We start from the raw sequence: 12,774 nt of genomic DNA on the forward strand, positions 1-12,774 counted from the left end.
AGAGAGAGGGTAGTCGCCCCCACCTGCTTATATCGGCGGTAGTAACTTTGGATGAGGATGGCTGCTTCTATTTCTTTTTGCCTCTGCTGCAGTAACTGCTGCTTATCTCTATACTGTCGATATGCATTTTGGATCACTTTGGCCGCTTCGTACAGCTTTCGTTGCTCCTGATCTGCAACAACAAAACATCACCCAACACGGTTAGAGAAGACAATCACAAGAGGCTGCAGAGTAAAAGCAGGGTTGGTCTTCATCTCAATAAATCATGTAGGACTTAAGCTATATGAACAGTGCCGTTTAGTCAACTACTTGTGTGCCATAAATCTGGTCAATCTATGTTCACCTAGAGCTATACTCCAACAACAAACCCCTGATCTATCAAGAGCTGAGAAAATATTTGATATATTTGACATATGTATGTATGTATGTATGTATGTATATGTATGTATGTATGCATGTGTATGTATGTATGTATGCATGTGTATGTATGTATGTATATGTATGTATGTATGTATGTATATGTATGTATGTATGTATGTATGTGTATGTATGTATGTATGTGTATGTATGTATGTATGTATATGTATGTATGTATGCATATGTATGTATGTATACACACATATGTATATACATTTATATACACATACATATATATATGCTCACATATGTACACAGACAGACGGACATACAATGAAATATTCTTTTCTACTCTAGGCACAAGGCCTGAAATTTTAGGGGAGGGGCCAGTCGATTAGATCGACTCCAGTACGCAACTGGTACTTAATTTATCGACCCCGAAAGGATGAAAGGTAAAGTTGACCTCGGTGGAATTTGAGCTCAGAACACGAAGACAGACAAAATACCATTAAGCATTTCGCCCAGCGTGCTACACACAATGAAATATTGAGAGAAAAGCAGATTCCCTGTTAAATTTTTCTGTCAGTCTGCACTTTGGAGGACAATTAGAGTACAAAATCCATTATTTGTGAGCGGCATCTGACTGTCAAACATTTGTCATTCTGAGTGTTAGCAAGTAAGAACAGATTTTGAAAACAAACAATTGAATGAATATTATATACATATATATATATATATATATATAGATACCTGATAATGTTAGCTGAGAGAAGTCCTTCTCCATGTACGTTGCTGGAGCATTGAAGTACTCTGTAAAATCAGCAGTTGTAGGTGGTGGAGAATCTATCTGGAAATATGGACTATAAGGACTGGGTAGACAGGTGGAGTCTGGACTGACTGATGAGGCAGGAGTACCCAGATCATTATAACTGAAAGCCAAATGGTTAGATTCATCATACAAACACCGGAAAACAGATTCTCTTTCAAAAGATGAAATCTATAAACAACTGTAACAAATATAGCTGAGAAACTACCACCCATTATTCCATAAGTCTTTATTCCATTAACCATTACCTTCCATGTTCTATCTTTTACTTGTTTCAGTCACGAGATTATGGCCATGCTGGGGTACTGCTCTGAAGAATTGTTAGTGGAATAAATTGACCCCAGGACTCATTTGTTTCTTAAGCTCGGTACTTATTGTATTAGTCTCTTTCACTGAACTGCTATGTTATGGGGACATAAACACACCAACACTGGTTGTCAAGTGGTGGTGAGAGTCAAATACAGACACAAACACACAAACATGTGATTGGCTTCTTTCAGTTTCCGGCTACCAAATCCACTCACAGCCTGAGGCTAAAATAGAAGAAACTTGCCCAAGGTGCTATGCAGTGGGACTGAACCCGGAACCGTGAAGCTGAGATCAATTAGAAAGGTGTAATTAGCCAGAGATGTTGCTATGGTGACTGTAAGCTGATTAAATCCAGCATGGTGGTCTGGGGGAATTGTAAGAGTTACTGTACAGAATACATTGTAGTACTTGTAATTCTTTGTAGTTTGAGTTCAAATCTTGCCATGGGTTACCAGCTGCCATAGATGGGACTGGAATCTCACCAGGTACATAGCCACAGTTAATGGTGGATAACCTTGGAGCAATGCTTGACACTGAACTGGCTGAGAGGAGACGATACGAGATGGCGATGCTGTGTATATGTATGAATGTGTGCACATTTGCCTGATAGATGGAAAAAGAAAGAAGCCTGTCATTTATGTATGTGTGTGTGTGTTAGTTGTAAATGGCTGTCACTGTCACACTAATACTGCCATTCATTTTCAACAGTCTGCAAGAATTTGTGTGCCAATGGGGAAATATTACCTCACTTGGAACTGCCTAAATAAACTCTGTCTGACCCATGCTAGCTTGGAAAAGTGGACATTAAAATTGTGATCACACACACACACACACACACACAGACGATGTTAGGAAGGGCGTCCTTGGCATTAGGAAGAACATCCTGTTATAGAAACCATGCTAAAGCTGACATGGAACATAACAAAGCTTTGTGACTCACCAGACCCCGGCAGACCATTCAACCCATGCCAGCTGGGAAAAGCAAATGCATGATGATGATGATGAGGAGGAGGAGGAGGAGGATGTATGTATGTTTGCATGTATGGTCTCTTCTGCTTTAAATATTTTCAATTCTTCCTCTGAGAAAGGAGCTGGTTTCCAACAAAGATACAGAGTTCCATCATTGCAATGTAGATAACAAAACAATGTCACATTTTAAACTCAAGAAATGCCTTACACATTTTTGTTGTTGCACTTACAGCTTGTATTTGCAATATGTGAGTTAATTAATTGATGAATTTCTTTTTCTGAAAACCCCAGCTTATGCAGATTGTCCCTTGGGCATTGAATGTATGTATGCACCCACACAATGGGCTTCTATAATGTGGGATTGAACCTGAAACGACGTGGTTGTAAAGTGAATTTCTTAACCTTAGACCCATGCCCAAGAGAATGATGACATAAGTACCTGTTGTGTACTGGGGTTAATGTGATCAACTAGCCCCAAATTTCAGGCCTTGTGCCCATAATAGAAAGACTTGCTATTATTATAAACAACCAGCAGTGGAATGTCTCGTGACATACCAGTAAGATGGTAGGGATTAAATGTTCTCATGATTCCACCAATGAAGCACCTTACCAAGAAAATGGAAGCAAAAGTAAAAGAAACGTTGTTGAAAGAGACTTACCGATAATCTTCAAATGAAAGACCATCACCAAGTGGGGTAGATATTCCAGAATCTTCCCCGTAAGATGATGCGATTGGAGAGTTCTGTGAGGCTAGGGAGCTATGAGAGCTGCTGCGCTCGCGACATATTTGCTCTGTTTCAGCAGTAGAATCCTCCCGGCTCGGGGAAGATTTTATACGTTCAGGCATAGCATCAATGATTTGACGTGCTAAAGTGACCATATGTTTCTTTGCTTCTTCGCTGCCATCTTCGCCCACAATTGTTCGCTTCTCATGCACTTTCAGTTCGTCATCGGAAGGTATGCGTTCTCCATCTAGAAGGGGACTTTCCCCTTGATGGGATGATAGCTCATCTGAAGAAACAAACAATTACTAATTAATATGTAACCACAAATATTCGTTTATTTTTTACATTAAGAACAACTTCAAAAGGAATGAATTAGCACCAAATACAAATAGATTCCTTAGGTTTTATTCCAACATGAATTCTTCATCAAATGTCAAATTTTTACTTTGAGTTTAAGCTATGGCTTTGAATCTGCCCAGGGTTATCTCTTTTCAGTATTTCCCATGGGGTGGAGGCGCAATGGCCCAGTGGTTAAGGCAGTGGTCTCGTGGTCATAGGATCGCAGTTTCAATTCCCAGACCAGGCGTTGTGAGTGTTTATTGAGCGAAAACACCTAAAGCTCCACAAGGCTCCGGCAGGGGATGGTGGCGAACCCTGCTGTACTCTTTCACCACAACTTTCTCTCACTCTTACTTCCTGTTTCTGTTGTGCCTGTAATTCAAAGGGTCAGTCTTGTCACAGTGTCACACTGAATATCCCTGAGAACTACGTTAAGGGTACACGTGTCTGTGGAGTACTCAGCCACTTGCACGTTAATTTCACGAGCAGGCTGTTCCATTGATCGGATCAACTGGAACTCTCGACATCGTAAGCGACAGAGTTCCAACACCCCATTTCCCATGGTAGAAGGCCAAAGAGTTAGAAATGTGCATCTGGGAATCCAATAGTGGGAAGTACTGGGCATAAATGGTGTTTTTACACCATTTACCATAAGTGAGAATTTTTTCTCCATGGTAACTGCAGTGAATTTGCCTTTAGAAGTTAAAATATGTCACAAACATAATTCAACTAACATACAGTTCATTTATTCCCAATCACTAATGGGTACTGATGTTGCTATATTGTTAACCAAATAATGTATATCCATCACTACTTAGTACAGAATTAAATAAACAAACAAATAGATAAACAAACAAATAAATAAATAGATAAAAAGAGTAATATCAGACAACTGTTTTCTATCAATAACTTAACAACAGATTCCCAGAATAAAATATCACCTGTTTGTCTTCACTGACAATTTAACACTTTCATGATGATGGACTTAGTTACAACTATATTTAAATCTTTTAATTACTTTTCATTATAATTAAGACTCTAGTTAGTGGAGGTTAGTAAAATATACATAACATAATATTTTGATTGTTGCTGTTGTTGTCAGTCCTTAATTAGTTCTGATTAACTTAATCTATAATTAGAGATCTCTAATTAGAGACTACATTATCTGAAATGTCCTTTTCATAAATCAATAAAACTGAGTTAGATTTAGCTGCTATTTCTAGTAGACAGAGTGTCAATATATTTTTGATGCTTATAACTGCTAAGTTACAAGGACATAAACATGCCAACACCTGTTGTCAAGCAGTGGTGCGGAACAGACACAGATAAAGAGACACACACACATACATACACATACACCAAACCCACTCACAAGGCTTTAAGCACCTCGGCCAGCATGCAACCGATTCTGCCAGCTCACTTAAGGAGTTCAGTTAAATAAGGATATTACAAAAGCCTTACCTGTATCCATGGAGAACAGCAGATGGTTGTCAGAGCTCTGTCTTCTAGGGCCTCTGATCATTATTGAGTCAGTTGAAGACAGATGTTCTGTCCCCAGGGAGGTATCTGTGTGCATGAGCATGTCCGGAATTTGGTTGGAAGAATCCATTCCTTGTGAGGAAGCAGAGAGTAGGGGTTGTTGTTGTTGTGCTGTTTTGAAGAAACTGGACAGGTGTGGTTCAGATATAGATTCCCGCACCGGTTTATGGTAAGTGTCGGAGAGGAGGTTGTTCCGCTCCACAGAGGTTCGTTTGGGGGACACAAAGTCAACAGAGTAACGTTTGTTAGATTTCTGCTGGGGAGATGTACTGTTACTTCTGCTGCCGCCACCGCCGCTGCCGCCGCCACCACCACCACCACCACCACCACCACCACCACCACTGCTGCTGCCACTACTGTTGTTGCTGCTGCTGCTGCTGGTGGTGCTGCTGCCCAAGCACTGTTCACTCATCCTTCGCACCAGCTTACTGTTGCCCGGATATGGCGGGGGAGGGGGTGGTGGTGGTGGAGGAGCCAAAGGAGGGGAAGATGTCCCGGCGAAAAGGCTGTCGTTGCCGGAATCATCGGAGGTTGTGGAAATTGCTGAAGGAAATGTGTTTGATTGTTCACAAGCAATCACCCCTGAACTTGACACCGTATTCACGTTGTCAGGGGCAAGGAATGTATCACTAATGGTACTTGAAACTTCACCACTGCCACCAGAAGGTTCCACCGTGTCAGGCACACTGATTGTAGTCCGAGGAGTGAGTGCCTTCTGGTTGTTGTGGGTCTGCTCTAACAACTCAATGCAGTTGGCCAGGTTGTGGTGGCCATGATGCCGGGCTGCTGTCAAGGGTAGTATCCCATCCTTGTTGCAGACCTTCAACGGGCCTCTGTTCCAATGATAAAGTGTCTGAGCAGCTTCTGTGTAACCTTTTGCACAAGCCCACATCTGAAATGTACAGGACAAACAACGAAAGAGGATCAGAAGGGAGAATGATGACGATCACCATTATGATGACAAGGGTTTCAGAGATGCAAGACATAAGATACAATAGACGGATGGTGTCTAATTTACTAAATTAAAAATCGTGATATTTATCGTTATCTATTTTATCATTTCTGAGGAAGTAAAAAAAAAAAAGAAAACAAAAAAAAAAACGGTAACTGCACAGGAGTCCATCATAAGTATGCCTGTATACATATGCATGTGTGTGTGTATGTGGACAGCAGAACATGTACAATCTGTGGAAGGGTGTTCCACTCAGTCGGAGGATTGAAAAGGCACGTGGAAGGAGTTCATACTGTGGCACTGGTTCCCTTTGCCAGCAAGCACAGCTGTGCATTATGCAATAGAATGTGCAAATGTTTGGCAGGACTCAAGAGTCATACAAGGGCCTGACATTGCATCACTGATGACTCATTTCAGTGATTCTGTCTAGGAATGGCTTGGCTCGTATACGAGAAAGCACCTGCTATGTATGTCCTATGTATGTATGTATGTGTGTGTGTATGTGTGTGTGTGCATGCATGCATGTATGCATCTATGTATGTATGCATGTATGTATGTTTGTATGTATGCATGTATGCCTGTATGTGTGATTGCTTGTTTCCATGAGTCTTTGTATGACATCATTCAAGTAATGGAGATGTCAACTTCACATCTCCAGTGGCTGGGCAGTTTCGACACGAGACAACTGGTTGAATGAAAATATCTTAAATGAGGTGCAGGTAAGGGTTAGTGACAGGAAGAGCATTCAGCTGTAGAATACTAGCTTAAAAAACTCATGCAACCCCTGTCACCATGAAAAATAAACAAATACATCTGAAAACAATTTTTATAAATGTGAGAGTGTGCATGCATGAGTGTGTGTGTGTGTGTGTGTGTGTGTGTGTGTGTGTGTGTGCTTGGGTAAACCCTTGTGTTCTGAGAGTGTTGCTATACTCTGTCTCCGGATGCAAGAGTTGATGTCACACCAGGCAGTGTAGCATCCCTGAAGGTGTTTTGGTCTCTTTTCCATTGTGACACCAGAGCTACCTGGAGCCATCCACCAATGCAGGTGCCAAAACTCCGGCACAGCGGCCCAAGCTTTGGCAAGTGAGATGTATACACATAGAGAGAGATATATTCTTACCAGTGGCGTACAAGAATAATCATCGACATTGTGGGCATCTACTTCATATTCTAGCACAAGGCTGGGATTCTCTGATCTGAAAGAAACAACAAAATATCATTTATTAATTTAAATAACCAGTGACCACCACCCCTGCCTCTCGCACCGTAAATAATAACAGCAGCATGAATCAAGGAGAGAAGCCCCTATATGGTCATACATCCTGCTAGTAAAACTAAATTCCCCTCAAATTACACCTTACGGTCATAAATAATTAAAGGACATATTAGTTTAATTCTAAGTATCCCTCAGAAGACAGACAGGATGGTGATAGATGGAAAGGTTTTAATGAAGGTTGAATTAGGGTTGAACAACAACAACAACAGGTTAATTAGTAAGCTCCCATTAAATTTCTTATCACATGTGACTTAATTACATTCTCCTCTGACAAACTCCAACCAATGGGAACTACATGTATTCTTAGTTGTCTGATAGTTGACTGAGGTCTTTTGGGGTGAACGAGGTATTTACGCACATCGTCTCAAAGGAGAAGCCAGTCTCCAAGATAAAATCCAACAAAGCTGTGTTCATATGTGAGTGTGCGGTTCGAGGAAATGGATGGAGGTTAGGTTGGTGTTTGGTCTCCTTCCAGCTCTGATTTGCCTGATCAGAGCTGAGATGAGACACTTGCTCAAGGTACTGCACTGTGGGACTGAACCCAAAACCATATGGCTGGTAAGCAAGCTTTTTAACCACACAGTCATGCCTGCATCTATATGAAAGAAGTTTATCCACCATATGAGGATTTTAAACAAAAGAAGCACCATACGGCTGCATGTCTGTCGGTATATTTAATATAAATAACCAAGGTGAAGATGGGTTAATTAAGACGGTGTCTTGATCAGCCACATGTATTCAATTATTAACAGAGAAAATAACAAAAATGTGTGCGATTGTGTGTGTATGTACAAGGATACATATGTGTGTGTGAATGTACTTGAATATGTCTATGTGTACCAGAAAATATGTGTGTGTGCATGTGTATTAAGTTTCCAATCTGATTAGTCACAGTCAAGAGAAATTTGTTCGTCTACAACAAAAAAAAAACACTGTGTATCATATCTTGTTCACACTGTTCTAGAGAGGGAAATTTAGTAAACCTGAGTGAGGTTAGTATTAGAGATACTGTTACATTACATAATGGCTAAAATATGATATTTGCCTGAAGCTGTGGACTTGAAATAGCTCACTGGCAACAAGATTTACAGAAAAAAAAAATGCTTTTTTTTCTTTGTTAGTTGCTACATTAACTTGTATCAGAACTGTGTAAGAACTAAGAACAGGATTTACAGACACAAATAGTTGGAGCAGCTGTATTAGTGAGTATGGGAACTAAGTTAAAACTGAGGACAGGATTTACAGAGAGAAATATTACTTGTAGTAGTTATGTTAATCTGTAGCAGAGCTATATATAAAATATGAACAAAATTTACTGACTGGGAGGAGCAGCCAATATTATGCTGTTTGGATGTGAAAGGTTGAAGGAAAAGGAATAACAAGTTTGTTGCAGGAATATTTAATCCAGGTCACTGTATTCAATGCAAAAAAGCAACTCAAGAATATGAAGGCAGTTTGCTAGAATATTATTGAAGTCATAAAAAAATCTGACCATTCAAGGCTTTGTGTGGAACTGGATATAATAACAACAGTTTCATCTTTGGTGCACTTTTCCTGATAAAGATCAGCACTATGTATTCGGTGCATTTTAGCCACTATGGGGAGGTGGCAGACGTTAGACCAGACAAGAAATAGCAGTCAGCAGACAGTAGAAGAACCAGCAGCAGGCCAGAGTGCTGTTACAACATAAAAACAATGGACAGTGGCAGCAGTAACACATAGTAACCAGCTAACATTAAGGAACTCGTGATAGGGACTACTACCATACTTAGTCCAAGAACAATAAGCTTTGAACAATGCCATTCTTTGCTTTTGGTAGGAATGACGACATTTTTGTTTATGATAAAAATATTGTTTTTTCATGAAAACTCTCTAACAAATTTCATTGTTCTTTATTGTGATCGGTTAATATTTGAATATTACCTCCAATGGATAAGGCTTCTAATAACTTCAGCATAACCAAGTGCTCCAGCTAGATGCAACAAAGTCATACCCCCAGGGCCGGCCTTGGGGAAGACATCGTTATTGGCCCAGGGCAGTCGGGACAATGTCATTATATGCTGTACCAGGCGCCATTCAAAGTCATTGCTTTGTTGAGAATTCTGTGGCTAAAATGAAAAACAAAAAATTATTTCCTGCAGACATTAAAGACACAAATGATAATTAACCAGATACACAAATGAGAGTTAATTAGGAGCAGTAATTAGAGTTAAAATGAAATTTCAGAAGTGAATTGCTTATTAAAGGTTATGATCCTTCCTTTGAAAATAAAAGTTGGTTTTAATTATTTAATATTTATCTGATCAATAATCTCTCTCTGAAGGCATTGCAGCAAAGAGAAGTTCAAAGAACTACCTTTGTTTCAGGAAACAGAGCTATTTCCACTAGAGAGAAAATATTGGTGAAGTTTGCATCGAAAAACTTCATAAGAGATAACTTCACAATATCATTTCTCATAAAGTCCCTTCTGAAAGGAAACTTAGATGTCTAATCTCCTTAAGAATGAGATTAAAGAAAAGTTTTAAGAAGAAATGGGAGAGGGGAACCGTACAATTGTTGCCTTCTCCCTCGAAACTGTTTCAGAGAAAAAGGTTGGTACATCATTTCTATAAGAAGGTTTTACACAGGGAAAAATCAATTAGATTCCTGTTATACAATGAATTGGTAATTATAGTCCATCTCAGCAACAACTAACGATTTTCTGATGCTTTCTCACAGATTAAAATCCAACTTCATTGAGAAATGGTAGAACACATTCTTAAAGTGGATTATTCTCTTCTCTTTAATAAATAATTCAATTAAAACTGCAGACAGTGGCCACATAAGTTTACTAATGTACAGCTATAAAAGCTACTGTTACAACACAATCAACCAACTTAATAATGTAGCTTCGTCAATATTCCTGGAACGTAACTGATTGATAAACTTCAACTTGCAGTCATTAATGTAATACCTCAGTATTATATTATAATACTTTGCAAGCTGGCATAATTGCTAGAACAGTGGCAAAATACTTAGGGCCATTTCATATGTCTCTACGTTCTGAGTTCAAATCCCACTGAGGTCGACTTTGCCTTTCATCTGTTCAGGGTCAATAAAATAAGTATCAGTTGAATACTGGGGTTGAATTAATCAACATATGCGCTCCTCTAAGACTGCTGGCTGTGTGTCCAAATTTGAAATCGTAATTATTGTAATACCTTGATATCATCAGTCTATCATATGGGAGCCCCTTTTCACTAAATTCTAACTTATAATAGTTCAAACTAAAATTTAGCTTTCTTTTGTCTGGTGGCTCAGTCAAAGAGGAAAATGTTGTACCTGTGAATGTTGTATGATTTCTGAGAGTGGTGGAGGGCAAGGGTGGACTACTCACATTTCACAAGTCACAAGCTCTAATAAGGAGACCCTATGGTCAGGTAGTGGTGTTAAATCTAATTGCAGATTAGCTCTATCCCTCATCCCACCTCACAAATAGCCACAGTCCACCTGATATATTTCCACAATGTTTCCTTACACTGAATTTCACTCCTACCAAAACTTCAGTCAACCTGAGGCCAAGGGAGATAACCAAAAAGTAAAGGTCAAAGAGCTGCAATGGTGGGATTGACCCCCAAACCATATGACTATGCAATCAACACAACCAGGCCAGCAGCCCCAGAAAAAAATACTTATTTCACTCATCTCACTGCCCTTCAAGTAGTAAATGGTTGAATGTAATTAGGGGATCAACCCTTTATACCCTTAAGATGAACAATATAAAAAACAGACATTAAGTGATGATGATGATGATAATGATGATGGAGGGTATCTGTAAAAGACCTACTTGTTCACTGGGGATTTCATTTTGGGTACATGTATTCAGTCGTTTCTCTAATTGCTCCAAACGTTCTAAGACCATCAGTCGTAATTGGTCTTCTGCAGAAATAAGAAACGACAACTAATTAGTACAATGACATTTAATTACCATAGTGGAAAGTATCAAAAATTAATTGGTTGATGTAAAAGAGAGAGAGAGAGCCAAACTATCATTGCAAATTAGAGTTAATCAACAACAATGTTTTATGGGGCTGAAAACCTGATCTTTTCTGAAAAAATATACCAAATCAGCGTTTACTGTTAAAGGGTCAGTCTGTGTTTTGGTCACTCACTGTTTGATCATTAAAAATTAGACATTGACACTGAATTTCAAATACTGAGGTATACACATACGCACACACGTATAATTAATAAACATCATTATTTAATGATATTAAAAGCGATGTGTTTCTTGATTGGAATCAATATTACCTATCTCAGTGGTTCTTCACTGGTGTCCAGATAAGATTTTGTTGCTAAATTTATGGGAGATAAATTGGATACACTTCACAATACACTAAAGTTTTTAATAATTTTTTATATAATTCCTAATAATATTTAATTATAAAAGTATCTTTTATATACCGAATGGAGGCGGGGTGGGGGGCAGAGAGTCTACCTGAGTAAGACATGAATCAAAGGGGTCCATATATTGGTATCAAAGAAGTACAATAAATAAGGCATCACACACACACTACGGTTCTAGTTTATGGATATTTCAATATGCAGTGTTGCAATGTGCCTCTGGTTATGATGACATTAAACTGGAGTTCTTCAAAGGTTTTATACCAATGTGAGGATTATTTCTACAAACTCATTACATTCTGAGTTCAAATCCTGCTGAGGTCAGCTTTGCCTGTCATTCTTTTGGGGTTGATAGAATAAAGTACCAGTCATGTATTGGAGTTAATGTAATTGACTTAACCCCAACCCTAAATCTGCTAGCCTTGTGTCAAAATTTGAAGCAATTATTAAAGGCACTGAGCTGGCGGCAGAATTGTTAACATGCCGGACGAAATGCTAAGAAGCATTTCTTTATGTTATACATTCTGAGTTCAAATTCTACTGAAGTTGAATTTGCCTTTCATTCATTCAGGGTCAATGAAATATGTACCAGTTGGGCACTGGGGATGATGTAACTGACTTGATCCACATCCAAAATTATTCACCTTCTGCCAAAAATATGAAACCATTATCATAATTATTATTATTATTATTATTATTATTATTATTATCATTATGAAGACAGCAAGCTGGCAGAATCATTAGCACACGGTGAAATGCTTAGCGGTATTTCGCCCATCACTACGTTCTGAGTTCAAATTCCGCTGAGGTCAACTTTGCCTTTCATCCTTTCGGGGTCGATAAATTAAGTACCAGTCAAGTACTGGGGTTGATGTGATCAACTAGTCCCCCACCTGACAAAAATTCAGATCTTGTGCCTATAGTAGAAAAGATTATTATTAAGGTGGGAATCTGGCAGAATCATTAGCACGCCAGGTGAAATGCTTAATGGCATTTCGTCCATCTTCGCATTCTGAGTTCAAATCTGCAGAGGTTGACTTTGCCTTCATCCTTTCAGGGCTGATAAATTAAGTACCAGTGAAACACTGGGGGTGAT

General features: G+C 39.0%; 1 protein-coding gene across 1 annotated transcript in view; it reads right to left on the minus strand.

Moving 5' to 3' along the window:
• LOC106883622 (calmodulin-binding transcription activator 1) overlaps window positions 1-12,774 on the minus strand; it is a 156,358-nt gene that overhangs the window by 12,493 nt on the left and 131,091 nt on the right. The window contains exons 9-15 of the mRNA XM_052977093.1: window positions 11,122-11,213; window positions 9,219-9,403; window positions 7,140-7,215; window positions 4,987-5,956; window positions 3,121-3,472; window positions 1,108-1,286; window positions 24-172 (exon numbers count right to left, since the gene is read on the minus strand). Coding sequence (XP_052833053.1) covers window positions 24-172; window positions 1,108-1,286; window positions 3,121-3,472; window positions 4,987-5,956; window positions 7,140-7,215; window positions 9,219-9,403; window positions 11,122-11,213 — 2,003 coding nt within the window. The remainder of the gene's footprint in view (window positions 1-23; window positions 173-1,107; window positions 1,287-3,120; window positions 3,473-4,986; window positions 5,957-7,139; window positions 7,216-9,218; window positions 9,404-11,121; window positions 11,214-12,774) is intronic.

The sequence above is a fragment of the Octopus bimaculoides genome, chromosome 26 (assembly GCF_001194135.2).
Source record: "Octopus bimaculoides isolate UCB-OBI-ISO-001 chromosome 26, ASM119413v2, whole genome shotgun sequence".
Taxonomy (NCBI): Eukaryota; Metazoa; Mollusca; class Cephalopoda; order Octopoda; family Octopodidae; genus Octopus; species Octopus bimaculoides.